The following is a 14,458-nucleotide window of genomic DNA, read 5'->3' on the forward strand; positions in this document are numbered from 1 at the left end:
TGTCTTTTGAGACAATAACAGAAAATATACTTCATATCAATTTGGCGCATAAGTTCCAGGGTGGCTACAGCTGGGTCCATCCCTTCCTGGCCTGGCGGCTCACATGAAAATGGCGGCTAACGCAGTTGAAAAATCTGGTCAATTTCGATGCCTTCTTTGGCTTTGGTTTCGAGACTACCACCCGTGTTGGGGTCTCCAGCTTGACCTCTTTTGGGGAGGTGTTGAATACTGGGGTGTATCTACCCTCGATCCAGATCGGGGTAGGTGGTCGTAGGCGAGTCGAAGACGCAGCAGTAAACGTTTCGTTGCTTTGTGATTGATGGGGAACGTTACATGGTCTCCGAGTGTCTTGATGGAAGCATTCCCTTGCATTTCGCTTGTGGTCAGTGGATCTGGCCACTGTCTGACCAATAGTGACAGGAGCCGTGTGCAGTGACTGCGAGAGTGACTTGTAGCCCTGTAAAAGAAACGATATAAGAGTGTTAGTCTTTCAGTGAAACCCCGATAAGCTGAAAAATATCTCCTACTTTTACAGACGTAAATTGCTACGAGAGACAAAACTAAAATATTAATCATGAGTTTTACAATCTAAAGTTCAAGTTTATATTTTACCCTAAATAAACATATTTGAGTGAGTATGGTTTTAAGTCAATTTTAGCGACACCACAAATTGCACCCATATGAGGTTTTTAGTCTACCCTTGAAACATAATCGGGGCGAACCGGGATTCGAACCCACAATCATAGGTTTCTGGTGCGCCCAACACACCTTTGTTTATTACGCTAACAGCTCATTAGAGAGATGAACTTAATGTTAACTCAAGTGTTGATTAGGGATGAACATTGCAATTAGTGTCGGGTGGGGTTAAAATATTAAGTGCTTCCATGTTCATATCTATAAATATGAGGAAGAGAGTCAATCCTTAGTCGCGACAGGGATAAACTCTAATCTGATGTCCCAAAGCAGATCCCGTTCTTGTTGGAACCGACCAATAAGAGTCGACACAATGTGTGTCCAGGGTCTTCAAAGCAGTCTTAGCTCTACGAGTTTGAGGTAAACTGGCTTTATGAAACGGGCTCCCGGACCATGTTCACAAAGTGATGTTACAACCACGATTATTTTAAGTCATAGTTAAAGCATGGGATTTGTGGATTGTGCTCATGCTATCAACCACTGGTTTGCAAAGAGGCAAATTATACAGACCGCTGTGATAATGTAATGTTTTATCTTCTCACTTAAAGGCAACGGGAATTTTTACATGATTACAAAGCAGGCTATAAATCGACTACATAAACTTTACAACCTGTAACACATAATATTGCTGGAATATTGTCAATGGTGGCGTAAAACCACTCACTCATACATGGTTTACAATATTTTATGGGACCAAAACACTTTCCTCACTTTGCAACACTTCAAACTTTGTAATATAATATTCGCTTCATGAAATTAACAATTATGAATTTTGGAATTTATATAAAATTGATTTTAGAAAATTCTTTCTTCGTCATGTTAAATGGGACAAACAAAATGAGAAATGCATCGAAACTGAATGCATGTGTTGATTCTTTTAATGGTTTAAACTCTAAAACAATCCTGGCATTTAACAAAATAGTTTTACTTAGCACGGATTCGTACTGGAAATTGTGCCATAACATGTGAACAAGTTTATCGCCACCTAAGAAACCCGTGTGTAACATTTCTGAATGTTATCCAGGTTAGTTGACCATGTGAGTCGTAAAGTTTGTTGTGTAAGGCTGCACTCAACAATATTCCAGCTATATCACGGCTGCCTGAAAATAATCGTGTCTTGACTAGACCACACATAGTGTGGTTCTTTTATTTGAAGGAGATCCTGCAACAAATTCCTGAGGATGCCAGTGGATTTTATAGACAGTTAACTCCCTTGCCTCTGGAACATAATCCTGCAAATACTTCATGCATCTTTCGTTGACTGCAACATTATTACGACATTCGACGGAGGGGCTTATCGTCGCCGTGATATAGCTTGAATATTGATGCTATCTTCATTCACAATATATTTAATAAAAGTCCTACCTTGCCTGTTTGGATGGCTATACCAGAGTCTTTATCTGTATGCAGAAGACGGTCCCAAAAATCAACAATTTCTTGCCGAACTAAACGAAAATAAAATAAATACACAAACAGGCCAACATTTCACGATTGAGTAAAGTGGATGGAAAGAAATACGTACACGCCAAATAATTCAAAGTAAGTCACTTACCATCTGCTGAGGGATTTTCTAGCATGGCTAAAGACAGCTTGGATTCGTTCTGTGACGTCACAATATTGTGACGTAATAACCCAATATGATGTCTTCAAGCTGATGTGTTGTGACGTCACACCTGACAAACGCGCGGACGTAAGAGAAGACAACACGTTAACAAGTTCATGGTTACCCCTGCAGTTTGCGCAAGTTCGTGATATGAAGAGACCGAGCCCAGCTGGCGTTTCGCTTTTCTTGTTCCCATGTACTAAACATATCGATGTATCTGTTTAAATCAAACATTATGTCAAAAGTTAAGAGGGAAAAAAGTCATTCACACGCATTTGCACATTGGTACACATGCATTCATTACAAGCTATTCAATGAATATGTTTTTATACATTTGATATGTCGCAGTATTGGTGATCACGAATAATAGTATCTGTTTCACTTCCAACCAAAGATAGCAATGTTACCACACGAAAAGAGAGACAAAATGAGACAAAGGAACACGTTTGTTGTGTGGTGTTTAACGCCGCACTCGGCTGTATTCCAACTACACAAAGGACGAGGTAAATTATCAGAAGATGACAAATCCCCCAACAAATTCGAAAAAACAAATCATATGACTGTTACCTTTTGTCAAAGTTGAGAGAATTTCTATCTAGTTTGTCTGTCCGAACACGTGAGTAGTTGTTGACCTATCAAAACAATGACAAGGAATTTGGATTCTGAACTTCGTATTTTTATATCAGGTACACACCAATGTGAACAGAGTCAAAGTAAAAATTGTTGCCGTGGAAACGGAATATATATTCTGAAAATACCTAAATAGCAACAGGTCTTTGTGTGCACAGTTTTATGAAAGAGCACCGCTCCAGCCCCTGATTAATACATGTATCAAGTTTAGATGAAAGAGGGGAAAATCAAATTTTGAAAAAATCCAAAATAGCAAAAGGCACCACTTCAGCCCCAGGTTAGTACATGTAACAAGTTTGATGAATAATCTTTCACGGTTTTCAAGTTACGCTTCAGAATCGAAATACGGACAGAAGTCTACACCCCCACCTTTTGAGGCCGTTCTGACATGATGCCGTTTTGATCTGCCCCCTATATTCTCACGAAAATCGCACAATCATTTTTCACTGACTATATATTTAGTCATGTCAAAAATGTCCCAAACTCGCAAAACCAAATCAAGTTAAGAAAGAAAAATACATCCTAGTTATCCGCCATTTGAACATGTCTGACAATATTCCTCCACTGAATACATATTTAAAAGTTACCAGAAACGAAAGTTTTGATATTTCTCATGAGGCTCATACAAATTAAGTCTACTAATTGCGACTCGTTTTCAGGTTTGAATATTTATTACGTCCGTCTGATCTTGAATTTGGTTATAAGAGGACTGTAGCTACCAGTTGCAGCCATGTTTGATTCTTTCTCGGGCTAAATGACTTGCTTTGTTATATGTATCTGGGTATTACCACAAAATAGCGATGTTCAAACAATGTGTATCCCCTATTTATGAATGCTCTCACTGCAATGAATTCGCACAACCTAGGGTTAAGGACTCGTCACTCTCAAGACCCGGGTTCGTTTCCCCACATGGGTTCAAGGTGGGGAGCCCATTTCCCGGCGTCTCCAATATTGCTGGAATATTGCTAAAAGCGACGTAAAACCAATCACTCGCACACAGTGAAAGTCAATTCTTGTTTCTTTTGCCCCATTCGGTACCTTGTAAGACTTGCCCACAAGTTCATTTGGTACGTGTGGCATCAATATTATATCATTACATTAATTGCACAACCCAATAGATTCAAATCTGTAGCAGCGAGCAGTTTGATAGGGAACTATTCATGACCAAGATCGGTATGGGGGCGGTACTGTCCCGGTGTGGGGTGGTAGCGTCCTGTGTGGGGCGGTAGTGTCCTGGTGTGGGGCGGTAGAGTCCTGGTGTGGGGCGGTAGAGTCCTGGTGTGGGGTGGTAGTGTCCTGGTGTGGGGTGGTAGTGTCCTGGAGTGGGTCGGTAGTGTCATGGTGTGGGGTGGTAGTGTCCTGGTGTGGGGCGGTAGTGTCATGGTGTGGGGTGGTAGTGTCCTGGTGTGGGGTGGTAGTGTCCTGGTGTGGGGTGGTAGTGTCCTGGCGTTGGGCGGTAGTGTCCTGGCGTTGGGCGGTAGTGTCCTGGTGTGGGGTGGTAGTGTCCTGGTGTGGGGTGGTAGTGTCCTGGCGTTGGGCGGTAGTGTCCTGGTGTGGGGCGGTAGTGTCCTGGTGTGGGGTGGTAGTGTCCTGGCGTTGGGCGGTAGTGTCCTGGTGTGGGGCGGTAGAGTCCTGGTGTGGGGCGGTAGTGTCCTGGTGTGGGGCGGTAGTGTCCTGGTGTGGGGCGGTAGTGTCCTGGTGTGGGGCGGTAGTGTCCTGGTGTGGGGCGGTAGTGTCCTGGTGTGGGGCGGTAGTGTCCTGGTGTGGGGCGGTAGTGTCCTGGTGTGGGGTGGTAGTGTCCTGGTGTGGGGCGGTAGAGTCCTGGTGTGGGGCGGTAGTGTCCTGGTGTGGGGTGGTAGTGTCCTGGTGTGGGGCGGTAGAGTCCTGGTGTGGGGCGGTAGTGTCCTGGTGTGGGGTGGTAGTGTCCTGGTGTGGGGCGGTAGTGTCCTGGTGTGGGACGGTAGTGTCCTGGTGTGGGGCGGTAGTGTCCTGGTGTGGGGTGGTAGTGTCCTGGTGTGGGGTGGTAGAGTCCTGGTGTGGGGCGGTAGTGTCCTGGTGTGAGGCGGTAGTGTCCTGGTGTGGGGCGGTAGAGTCCTGGTGTGGGGCGGTAGTGTCCTGGTGTGGGGCGGTAGTGTCCTGGTGTGGGGCGGTAGTGTCCTGGTGTGGGGCGGTAGTGTCCTGGTGTGGGGCGGTAGTGTCCTGGCGTGGGGCGGTAGTGTCCTGGTGTGGGGTGGTAGTGTCCTGGCGTTGGGCGGTAGTGTCCTGGTGTGGGGCGGTAGAGTCCTGGTGTGGGGTGGTAGTGTCCTGGTGTGGGGTGGTAGTGTCCTGGAGTGGGGCGGTAGTGTCATGGTGTGGGGTGGTAGTGTCCTGGTGTGGGGCGGTAGTGTCATGGTGTGGGGTGGTAGTGTCCTGGTGTGGGGCGGTAGTGTCCTGGTGTGGGGTGGTATTGTGCTGGTGTGGGGTGGTAGTGTCATGGTGTGGGGTGGTAGTGTCCTGGTGTGGGGTGGTAGTGTCCTGGTGTGGGGCGGTAGTGTCCTGGTGTGGGGTGGTAGTGTCCTGGAGTGGGGCGGTAGTGTCATGGTGTGGGGTGGTAGTGTCCTGGAGTGGGGCGGTAGTGTCCTGGAGTGGGGCGGTAGTGTCCTGGAGTGGGGCGGTAGTGTCCTGGTGTGGGGTGGTAGTGTCCTGGTGTGGGGCGGTAGTGTCCTGGTGTGGGGCGGTAGTGTCCTGGTGTGGGGTGGTAGTGTCCTGGCGTGGGGTGGTAGTGTCCTGGTGTGGGGTGGTAGTGTCCTGGTGTGGGGTGGTAGTGTCCTGGTGTGGGGCGGTAGTGTCCTGGTGTGGGGTGGTAGTGTCCTGGTGTGGGGTGGTAGTGTCCTGGCGTTGGGCGGTAGTGTCCTGGTGTGGGGCGGTAGTGTCCTGGTGTGGGGCGGTAGAGTCCTGGTGTGGGAAAAGTTAGTGACATAAATCATAGTGAATAGATTGGACATTTTTAAACGAACAAAGTGTTATAACGTTGACAACGATTTCTAAAATGTGCTGCTCACATTATAGATAAAATAGATTTCATTGTTATAAAGCGTATTGTTCTAACATTTGTTCAAAGGTGCTTGGGTGAGTGAGTAAGTATAGTTTCACGCCGCTTTTAGCAATTTTTCAGCAATATCACGGTAGGAAACACCCGGAAAAAGCTGCTTGGTCAAAGGCTGTGCAGAAGAGAAGTGTTTTGAGATCTTTCTTGAGTAAATGAGTTAGTTGGGTTTAGCGCTGCTTTTAACAGTATTCCAGTTATATCACGGCGTGTCAGCTTAATGTGGGAGGAAAGCCCGAAGTGATGCAGGTCTCCGACGTTTACCACTTCGGTGAAACCCAGGAGCACGGGTTTGGTGCTGACAAACCTAGAAACACAATCGGGGCGAACCGGGATTCGAACCCCAAATCATAGCTTTCTGGCATATCCATGGGACGCAACTCTGCACAGCGTATAGCAGCGCCAGGGCCACCCGTGCCACCGAAATTTTTCTTGAACGTTGGGCTGTCTGAGATGTTTTGAATGTGACTCGGAAGTCCATTTCACAGCATTCGTGACCAACTCGTGGTATTCCGGGACAAGCCGAATAGCGACTCGTGCCCCTCTCGTGGCCATTTTTTGCGACTGGGTTCCGTCTAAGCGCAAACGGGCATACCTAAATAAATTGTCAACTCGTTGCGTAATGATTCACGCAAATTTCCCATAGGTCATATAAATTCCAGATGCTATTTAAGACACATCAGGACTTAAGGTATTATACAGTATGATTGAACACATTTAACTGTGTCTTGGGTATATTTTTATACATATGTAAAATCATAAATCATATCTGAGGGATTCTTTGAAGAAGAACCTGAAATCATACGCACATTCTGATTGGTTTGTCGTATTTTCGCACATAACATTCATCGATGTGGGGACGAGTCTTCTTGCAGGTTACGGAAAGGGGCGAGTGGTGACGAATGCATTTCACAGCTTTGGCGAAAGATTTATCTCAAGAGTTAAGTGTGCGGGTTTATGGCATGGAAGTCCGTCTCCCAGACCCTAGAGAATAAATTTTTAAAAGGCGTCTAGAATGATTGAGCAAGTCTAGATTGCCCCAGCTCTCTAAAATGAATTCGTGGACTCCAGAGTCCTTCGCTCGTGTGTTCAAATCCCAGTTCGCCCTGGTAATGTTTCCAGTTTTTTTCCCACCATACCCGTGGTTGCAAGTTGGGCTTCAAGCCACTTTGAGCAATATTCCACGACAGGACGCCAGACATGACCACACACAATGGGTGGAATCGAAACCTGGTCGTGAAGAGCGAACTCTGTTAACAACTAACAAAACTGCAGGGCAAAAAAAAGTTAACACTTGAAAATTGGATTTGACCTCCAAAATACAAACGTTATCAAAACGTTTCTGGGCTGTAAAACAGTCGTCGGAACGCTGCAAACATAAGGTCCAAAACACAACTATGAAACCAATTTTTAGCCACAATAAAAAATAAGTGTATTTTCTTTTGTACGTCAGTTTAGGTAGTAAACGTCTAAATCTTTGGGCTTACCTCTCATATCAAGCTGACACGCCGTCATAAAATTGAAATATTATTCAATCAAATTCACTCACTCAATAAACCCATGAAGATCCTGGGTAGAAGAGGTCTTCAGCAACGCATGCTTGCCGTAAAAAGCGACTATGCTTGTTGTAAGAGGCGTCTAACGGGTTCGGGTGGTCAGGCTCGCTGACATGGTTGATGCATGTCATGGATCCCAATTGTATGGATCGATGTTCATAATGTCAATCACTGGATTGTCTGGTCCAGACTCGATTATTAACAGACCGCCGTCATATAGCTGGAATATTGCTGAGTGCGGCGTTAAACAACAAACAAACACTTACTCAGTACCTACAGACATAATCAACTCAAAACTTTGTAATTAATCGATGAGTACGTTAACATATGAATAATTTCAAGAAGATCAAAATAATACATTCATAAATATATTCTTCATGGCATTAAAGTTTGACAAATACTTGCCTTCGGCCTCATATGTCAACACAATGGGGGAATAGAGAAGAAAATTATTCTGATGGTAAATGATGCCTGTCAAAAGAGCGCGGTAGCTTGAAGCAAATGTGCAAAGCTTGTCGTTTCCATGTTTCGTGCGGGTGTGTTTTTTACGATTAATGAGTTAATGGCCGTGTGTATGATTGTATGATTTTAATGAGAATCTCTGATTGAGTAGCGCTTTGAGAAAGTTTGGAAGCACCACACATCAACAAGAATCTTGCCCAGGTTAGGTATGTTTTCGACATTGTCGTAACTCTTTGACTGACCACAAGTCGTGATGCATGTGGGTGCACTGCTTCGCGACGTGAAGAACCTCGCATTCATACTGGATCTTGTGACTTCCACAGCCAGGTAAGTGGATAACTAAATATTTAAGAACACGAGAGAACTATTGGGCGCTCCCCGGCCATGCCCACGTTACACCACACCAAGTTAGCAGAACAAGGTCGCTATTTGACACATTTTGAAAGAGCTTTGGACCTTTGGACATACGCACGCCCTCCCCACTCTTGAAGCATACTAATATCATGATAATACGTTGCTGGCGAATAAAAAACAAACCTCAAAATCATGTAGTGAAACCTTTTCAATAAAGACAAGTGTTTGGCAAGAAACGCAAATTGTTATGTGCTAAGTTCCTGACAATGGCAGGATTGATAACATACTTCCTTCTTCGAACAGAGCACCATCGTCCAAAGGGACTTGCAAAATAATCACAAGGTCATTTCCAGAAACCTGCTTACTTGTTGAACCCCACTGCAGAGGTTAGAAACGTGTGTGACAGAGAGACATGTTTACCTGTGTGAATGGATGAAATATACGTCCCCCTGTTAGTAGAAGAAGTAGTAGTAAAATCTCTTGGGGCAAGTTCATGGTTATTTTGTGTTTGATGATGAACCAGGAGTGAAGATCGGTCAGCTGAGGTGACCACATTTCTGGCAACTGGGATGATTAGATTCCGAGTGAACCCGAGACATCAATAAAATCTTTGGACAGAACTGAAATAGAACATGAAATGCATACAAAATACAAAATAAGTGTAAGGAGAAGAAGAAACACTTCAGCCACAGCTATGAGAAACTGACACATGTTTTATTTGAAGAATATGAGGGTTTTAAATGTCATAAAATGAAGAGGGAAAGTGCTTTATCCACCGAATAAACCGACTTTAAAAAATACTTTTAGATGTACTTGAAGGATGTCTTTGTACCATGTTCACACTTTTGTTCCCGAAAAACAATCCCCTGCATACAATACACAAGCTCCATGCAGTGGTCGAGAGTTGAGTTGTTGGTCGTCAGTACAGGATTGGAGTCGACTGGCGCCATTGTCAATGTTGCATGTGCGACACAAGACTCTCTTAATATCTGCTTTCAACAATGTACAGTTTTAAATCTGACACCATTGCACATATCAGTAATTAGAAAGACAACATATTTGATCACACACTGCCTGTTAAAATTTATATTGCTCCACAATATGACATTTCCCCTTGTTCATGAGGCCCCAGTGGCCAAAATGGTGGCTGGTTGGGAGTCATCAGTGAAATGTCATGTGATGTAGGGTTCAAATCACAGCATTGGAAATGTTTTTGAGAACAGTTAGTGAAAAGATGACATCCCAATGATGTTATATAAAATCCTGGGGAATTGACACAATGTTATGATATTGTTACATCCTGTTACAGATCTAACCCTCTTGGAGAACAATGGGATGACATCAAAGCAGGATTATAATGCTTGAAACCATAGATGCCAAGCCACAATGACATCATTTTGAGATGTCAGCCATTTAAATTTTTCAACTTTGATGCCAGAATGAAGTAAGGGTGAAACGATACACCGATATTCCGATGCATCGCGATACTTGACCCACGATAAGATATACGATAGACGTGGACCCATTTATCGATACGCCACGATACGGAACGCAAATCTCAAGTACAGCATTTCCTCGCTATTGCGCCTTTCAATAAACCGCTAACTTAGTTATAGCGCGCGGTAACGCATGGCTCCCAAAATCGTAGTTACATTTTTAATAAGCTCAGATTTTACACTGACAGATGTTTTTTCCCATCTCAAAAAACATTATCAGCTGATCTCCGCAAGCACATAACACCGGAAATACCAGTCAGCAAATCCGAACTGAAGTACGCAATTCAATACCATTATTATACTATCTTGTTATTAAAACGTGTTCATTGTATATAAGGACTTGTGTTTGTAATATGTTTTATTAATTTTATTCAAAATTTCATTTAATATTGTTTTCATTAAGTTAGGTGAAATCGGGTGTGAGGAAATACCAGCAGCCACGGTCAGATTACCGGTTTTGATGCATTGAAACGAACTTCATTTGCTAGAGAATGGATACATATATTAAAAATGCTATACTTTGACCCCTTAAAATTCATACAATTTCTTCGACCATTGCATCAAAATTCTTTGAAGTTGTATCACTGGTGAAGTACATTAATTATTTTCTGGTGTTTGAACTTTGAAATGTTTTGAAGGAAAGTTAGGGAAAGTTCCACATTGAAGCTTAACAACTTCAGTAGTCTTGTTATTATAAAATAATTTTGACTGTTCCAAAATCATGAAAGGCTCACTCTTGACATGCTTTAAGTCTTCTTTTTTTATCATTGCGTATCGAGATACGTATCGTATCGTGACCAGAATATCGAGATGCGTATCGTATCGTGACCAGAATATCGAGATGCGTATCGTATCGTGACCAGAATATCGAGATGCGTATCGTATCGTGACCTTCCTGTATCGTTGCAGCCCTAGAATGAAGCAACTTAATTCTGTACCTAGAATGAAGCAAACGTATCTGGAAAATCAAATCCCTGGCAACAAACTGATAACCTTTACGTATTGCACACAAACTTTATGAATATTTGAGAAAGGAAATTATTTATACAGTTAATCTATATTAAAAAATGTTTGGCTCAGTGTAGCTCCTGTTATAAGGGTAACACTATTTTTCAGGGCATAATCAATTGAAGAAGCCTTAGGTCTTCTCTTAACTGCCTAACGAAAGAGGGTTTTTGAAAAGACCGAGGGCTTCTGCAAATGATAATGCCCTGAAAAATAGCGTTACCGTTATTATAGCTAACATGGATGGAATTTCTTATCAAATAAAAAGAAACAACAATATTGCTTTTGAAACATTTACTGCAATCAACACGAATGTCACTGACCCATTTTTACAAATATGGAAACGTCACAGAACAAATCAGATGACGTCACTATTGAATGTGACGTCATCTATCCCTATCCTATGACGTCACCTAACAATGGGCGTGATAATGGCCCGTCGTCAATATCATGTTACAGTGGCCCACTCATTTCTGATAACAGGTGGGCGATTTAATGATAATTGTATCCATTTAGCTATAATATGTAATAATGTCAAAGAGAACTATCCCCAAGTAACATCATGTTAAATATAAACAGTGTTTAACATGGACCATAAACCATCAGTGATCCAAAGGACCAGCATATCAGAAACATCTACTGGTCCTGTTGGATCTCTACTGGACACAATGGTGCTGACCAAAAAATATATTAAAAGGTATGATTTCTTTGTGTAATGAGAACCAATTGTACCACACAGGGTTGTTTAGGTTGCTGGTGTTGTGTAGAGTTTAGAGTTGATCTGTTGCTGATTTAAAAAAACATACAAACTAAAATTACTTGTTCATCTCCAAAATAGCACTAGTACACTGGACCAGCATCTATCTAACTTTACTGGTCCTTAAGAAAATATGCTAGACTCGGACCAGCGGACCAGTGTTAGTGTTGAAACAATAATTAATACAGAAAATTCCCCACAAGGACAATTCCCAACAAACAATTACCCACATGGACACTTTGCCACAGACAATTCCCCACAAGGACAATTTCCCACAAGACATTTCTCAAATGGACATTTCTCACATGGACAATTCCAACATGGACATTTCCCCTCAGGAAATTTCTCACATATATTTCTCACATGGACAATTCCCACATGGACAATTCCCACATGGACATTCCCACATGGACATTCCCACATGAACATTCCCCACATGGACAATTTCCATGTACCTGACCATGACATACTGTACACCTGACCAAGACACACTGTACCTCTGACCATGACATACTGTACCTCTGACCATGATATACTGTACCTCTGACCAAGACATACTGTACCTCTGACATGACACACTGTACCTCTGACCATGACACACTGTACCTCTGACCATGACACACTGTACCTCTGACCAAGACATACTGTACCTCTGACCATGACATACTGTACATCTGTCCATGACATACTGTACCTCTGACCATGACACACTGTACCTCTGACCATGACATACTGTACCTCTGACATGATATACTGTACCTCTGAACATGACATACTGTACCTCTGACCATGACACACTGTACCTCTGACCATGACATACTGTACCTCTGACATGACACACTGTACCTCTGACATGACACACTGTACCTCTGACCATGACACACTGTACCTCTGACCATGACATACTGTACCTCTGACCATGACATACTGTACCTCTGACCATGACATACAGTACATCTGACCATGACATACTGTACCTCTGACCATGACACACTGTACCTCTGCCCATGGCATACTGTACCTCTGACATGACACACTGTACCTCTGACCAAGACATACTGTACCTCTCACATGACATACTGTACCTCTGACCATGACATACTGTACCTCTGACCATGACATACTGTACCTCTGACATGACACACTGTACCTCTGACATGACACACTGTACCTCTGACCATGACACACTGTACCTCTGACCAAGACATACTGTACCTCTGACCATGACATACTGTACATCTGACCAAGACATACTGTACCTCTGACATGACATACTGTACCTCTGACATGACATACTGTACCTCTGACATGACATACTGTACCTCTGACATGGCATACTGTACCTCTGACATGACATACTGTACCTCTGACATGACATACTGTACCTCTGACCAAGACATACTGTACCTCTGACCATGACATATTGTACCTCTGACCATGACACACTGTACCTCTGACCAAGACATACTGTACCTCTCACATGACACACTGTACCTCTGACCATGACATATTGTACCTCTGACCATGACACACTGTACCTCTGACCAAGACATACTGTACCTCTCACATGACATACTGTACCTCTGACCATGACACACTGTACCTCTGACCAAGACATACTGTACCTCTGACATGACACACTGTACCTCTGACATGACACACTGTACCTCTGACCATGACATACTGTACCTCTGACCATGACATACAGTACATCTGACCATGACATACTGTACCTCTGACCATGACACACTGTACCTCTGCCCATGGCATACTGTACCTCTGACATGACACACTGTACCTCTGACCAAGACATACTGTACCTCTGTCCATGACATACCGTACCTCTGACATGACATACTATACCTCTGACCAAGACATACCGTACCTCTGACATGACATACTATACATCTGACCATGACATACTGTACCTCTGACCATGACATACTGTACCTCTGTCCATGACATACCGTACCTCTGACATGACATACTATACCTCTGACCAAGACATACCGTACCTCTGACATGACATACTATACCTCTGACCAAGACATACTGTATCTCTCACATGACATACAGTACATCTGACCATGACATACTGTACCTCTGACCATGACATACTGTACCTCTGACCATGACATACAGTACATCTGACCATGACATACAGTACATCTGACCATGACATACAGTACCTCTGACCAAGACATACTGTACCTCTTACCATGACATACCGTACCTCTGACCATGACATACTGTACCTCTTACCATGACATACTGTACCTCTGACCATGACATACTGTACCTCTTACCATGACATGATACTGTATAGAGATGCTCAGTGTACTTAACTTGACTTGAATGTCAAAGGGTTAACATGAAAATAATAAGTAAAAAGCTCATATTTATTGACATTTTGCTTCTTGTCCTAGTTATTATCATTTATAGACAAGAGAAATTGATACACATATTCCAGAGTAGCTGTGAAAATAATGTTCACTCTCATTCCTATAACTAAATGGACAAAATAAATGGTTATAATAACATCAAACTAACCCAACTGATGACACCAGCTGATGATTCCAGAGCCTCAAAACAGAATACAAATGTTTTACTCATTGAAAGATAATTATTTCTGATTAAATTTTAAAGAAATGATAAAAATCACCCCATGATTTTATTCTTTCTAATAGACGATGCCAGGAGATCGCTGTGGGACATTCATAGTAGTGATACACTTACTGGATTATCTGATGTTTTAACTTTTTACCTGTTTGAAATTACGAGACTCAGGTGTGGGCTGTATGTCCATATAGAAGCTAG

At 43.0% G+C, this 14,458-nt stretch overlaps 2 protein-coding genes across 2 annotated transcripts; both read right to left on the reverse strand.

Moving 5' to 3' along the window:
- Positions 1 to 64: 64 nt before the first annotated feature.
- On the reverse strand, positions 65 to 2,270 carry LOC139470878 (uncharacterized). The gene is made up of 3 exons (XM_071253198.1): positions 2,246 to 2,270; positions 2,059 to 2,138; positions 65 to 457 (listed from the first exon to the last, which is right to left on the reverse strand). Exons 1-3 carry the CDS (start codon positions 2,268 to 2,270, stop codon positions 65 to 67), a joined length of 498 nt encoding a protein of 165 aa, XP_071109299.1.
- A 3,231-nt stretch (positions 2,271 to 5,501) lies between these two features.
- On the reverse strand, positions 5,502 to 7,505 carry LOC139471034 (melatonin-related receptor-like). The gene is made up of 2 exons (XM_071253336.1): positions 7,499 to 7,505; positions 5,502 to 5,860 (listed from the first exon to the last, which is right to left on the reverse strand). Exons 1-2 carry the CDS (start codon positions 7,503 to 7,505, stop codon positions 5,502 to 5,504), a joined length of 366 nt encoding a protein of 121 aa, XP_071109437.1.
- Positions 7,506 to 14,458: the final 6,953 nt, after the last annotated feature.

This window comes from Haliotis cracherodii, unplaced genomic scaffold (assembly GCF_022045235.1).
Source record: "Haliotis cracherodii isolate W230 unplaced genomic scaffold, xgHalCrac1.p SCAF_21, whole genome shotgun sequence".
Classification (NCBI taxonomy): domain Eukaryota; kingdom Metazoa; phylum Mollusca; class Gastropoda; order Lepetellida; family Haliotidae; genus Haliotis; species Haliotis cracherodii.

Excerpts from the sequence above, each read along its gene's own strand:
- LOC139470878 (XM_071253198.1), bottom strand. The coding sequence starts at position 2,270 with ATGCTAGAAAATCCCTCAGCAGATG. Across the intron at positions 2,139-2,245 it reads AGAAAATCCCTCAGCAGATG|TTCGGCAAGAAATTGTTGAT; the intron begins GTAAGTGACTTA and ends ATTTTCGTTTAG. Across the intron at positions 458-2,058 it reads TAGCCATCCAAACAGGCAAG|GGCTACAAGTCACTCTCGCA; the intron begins GTAGGACTTTTA and ends TTTCTTTTACAG.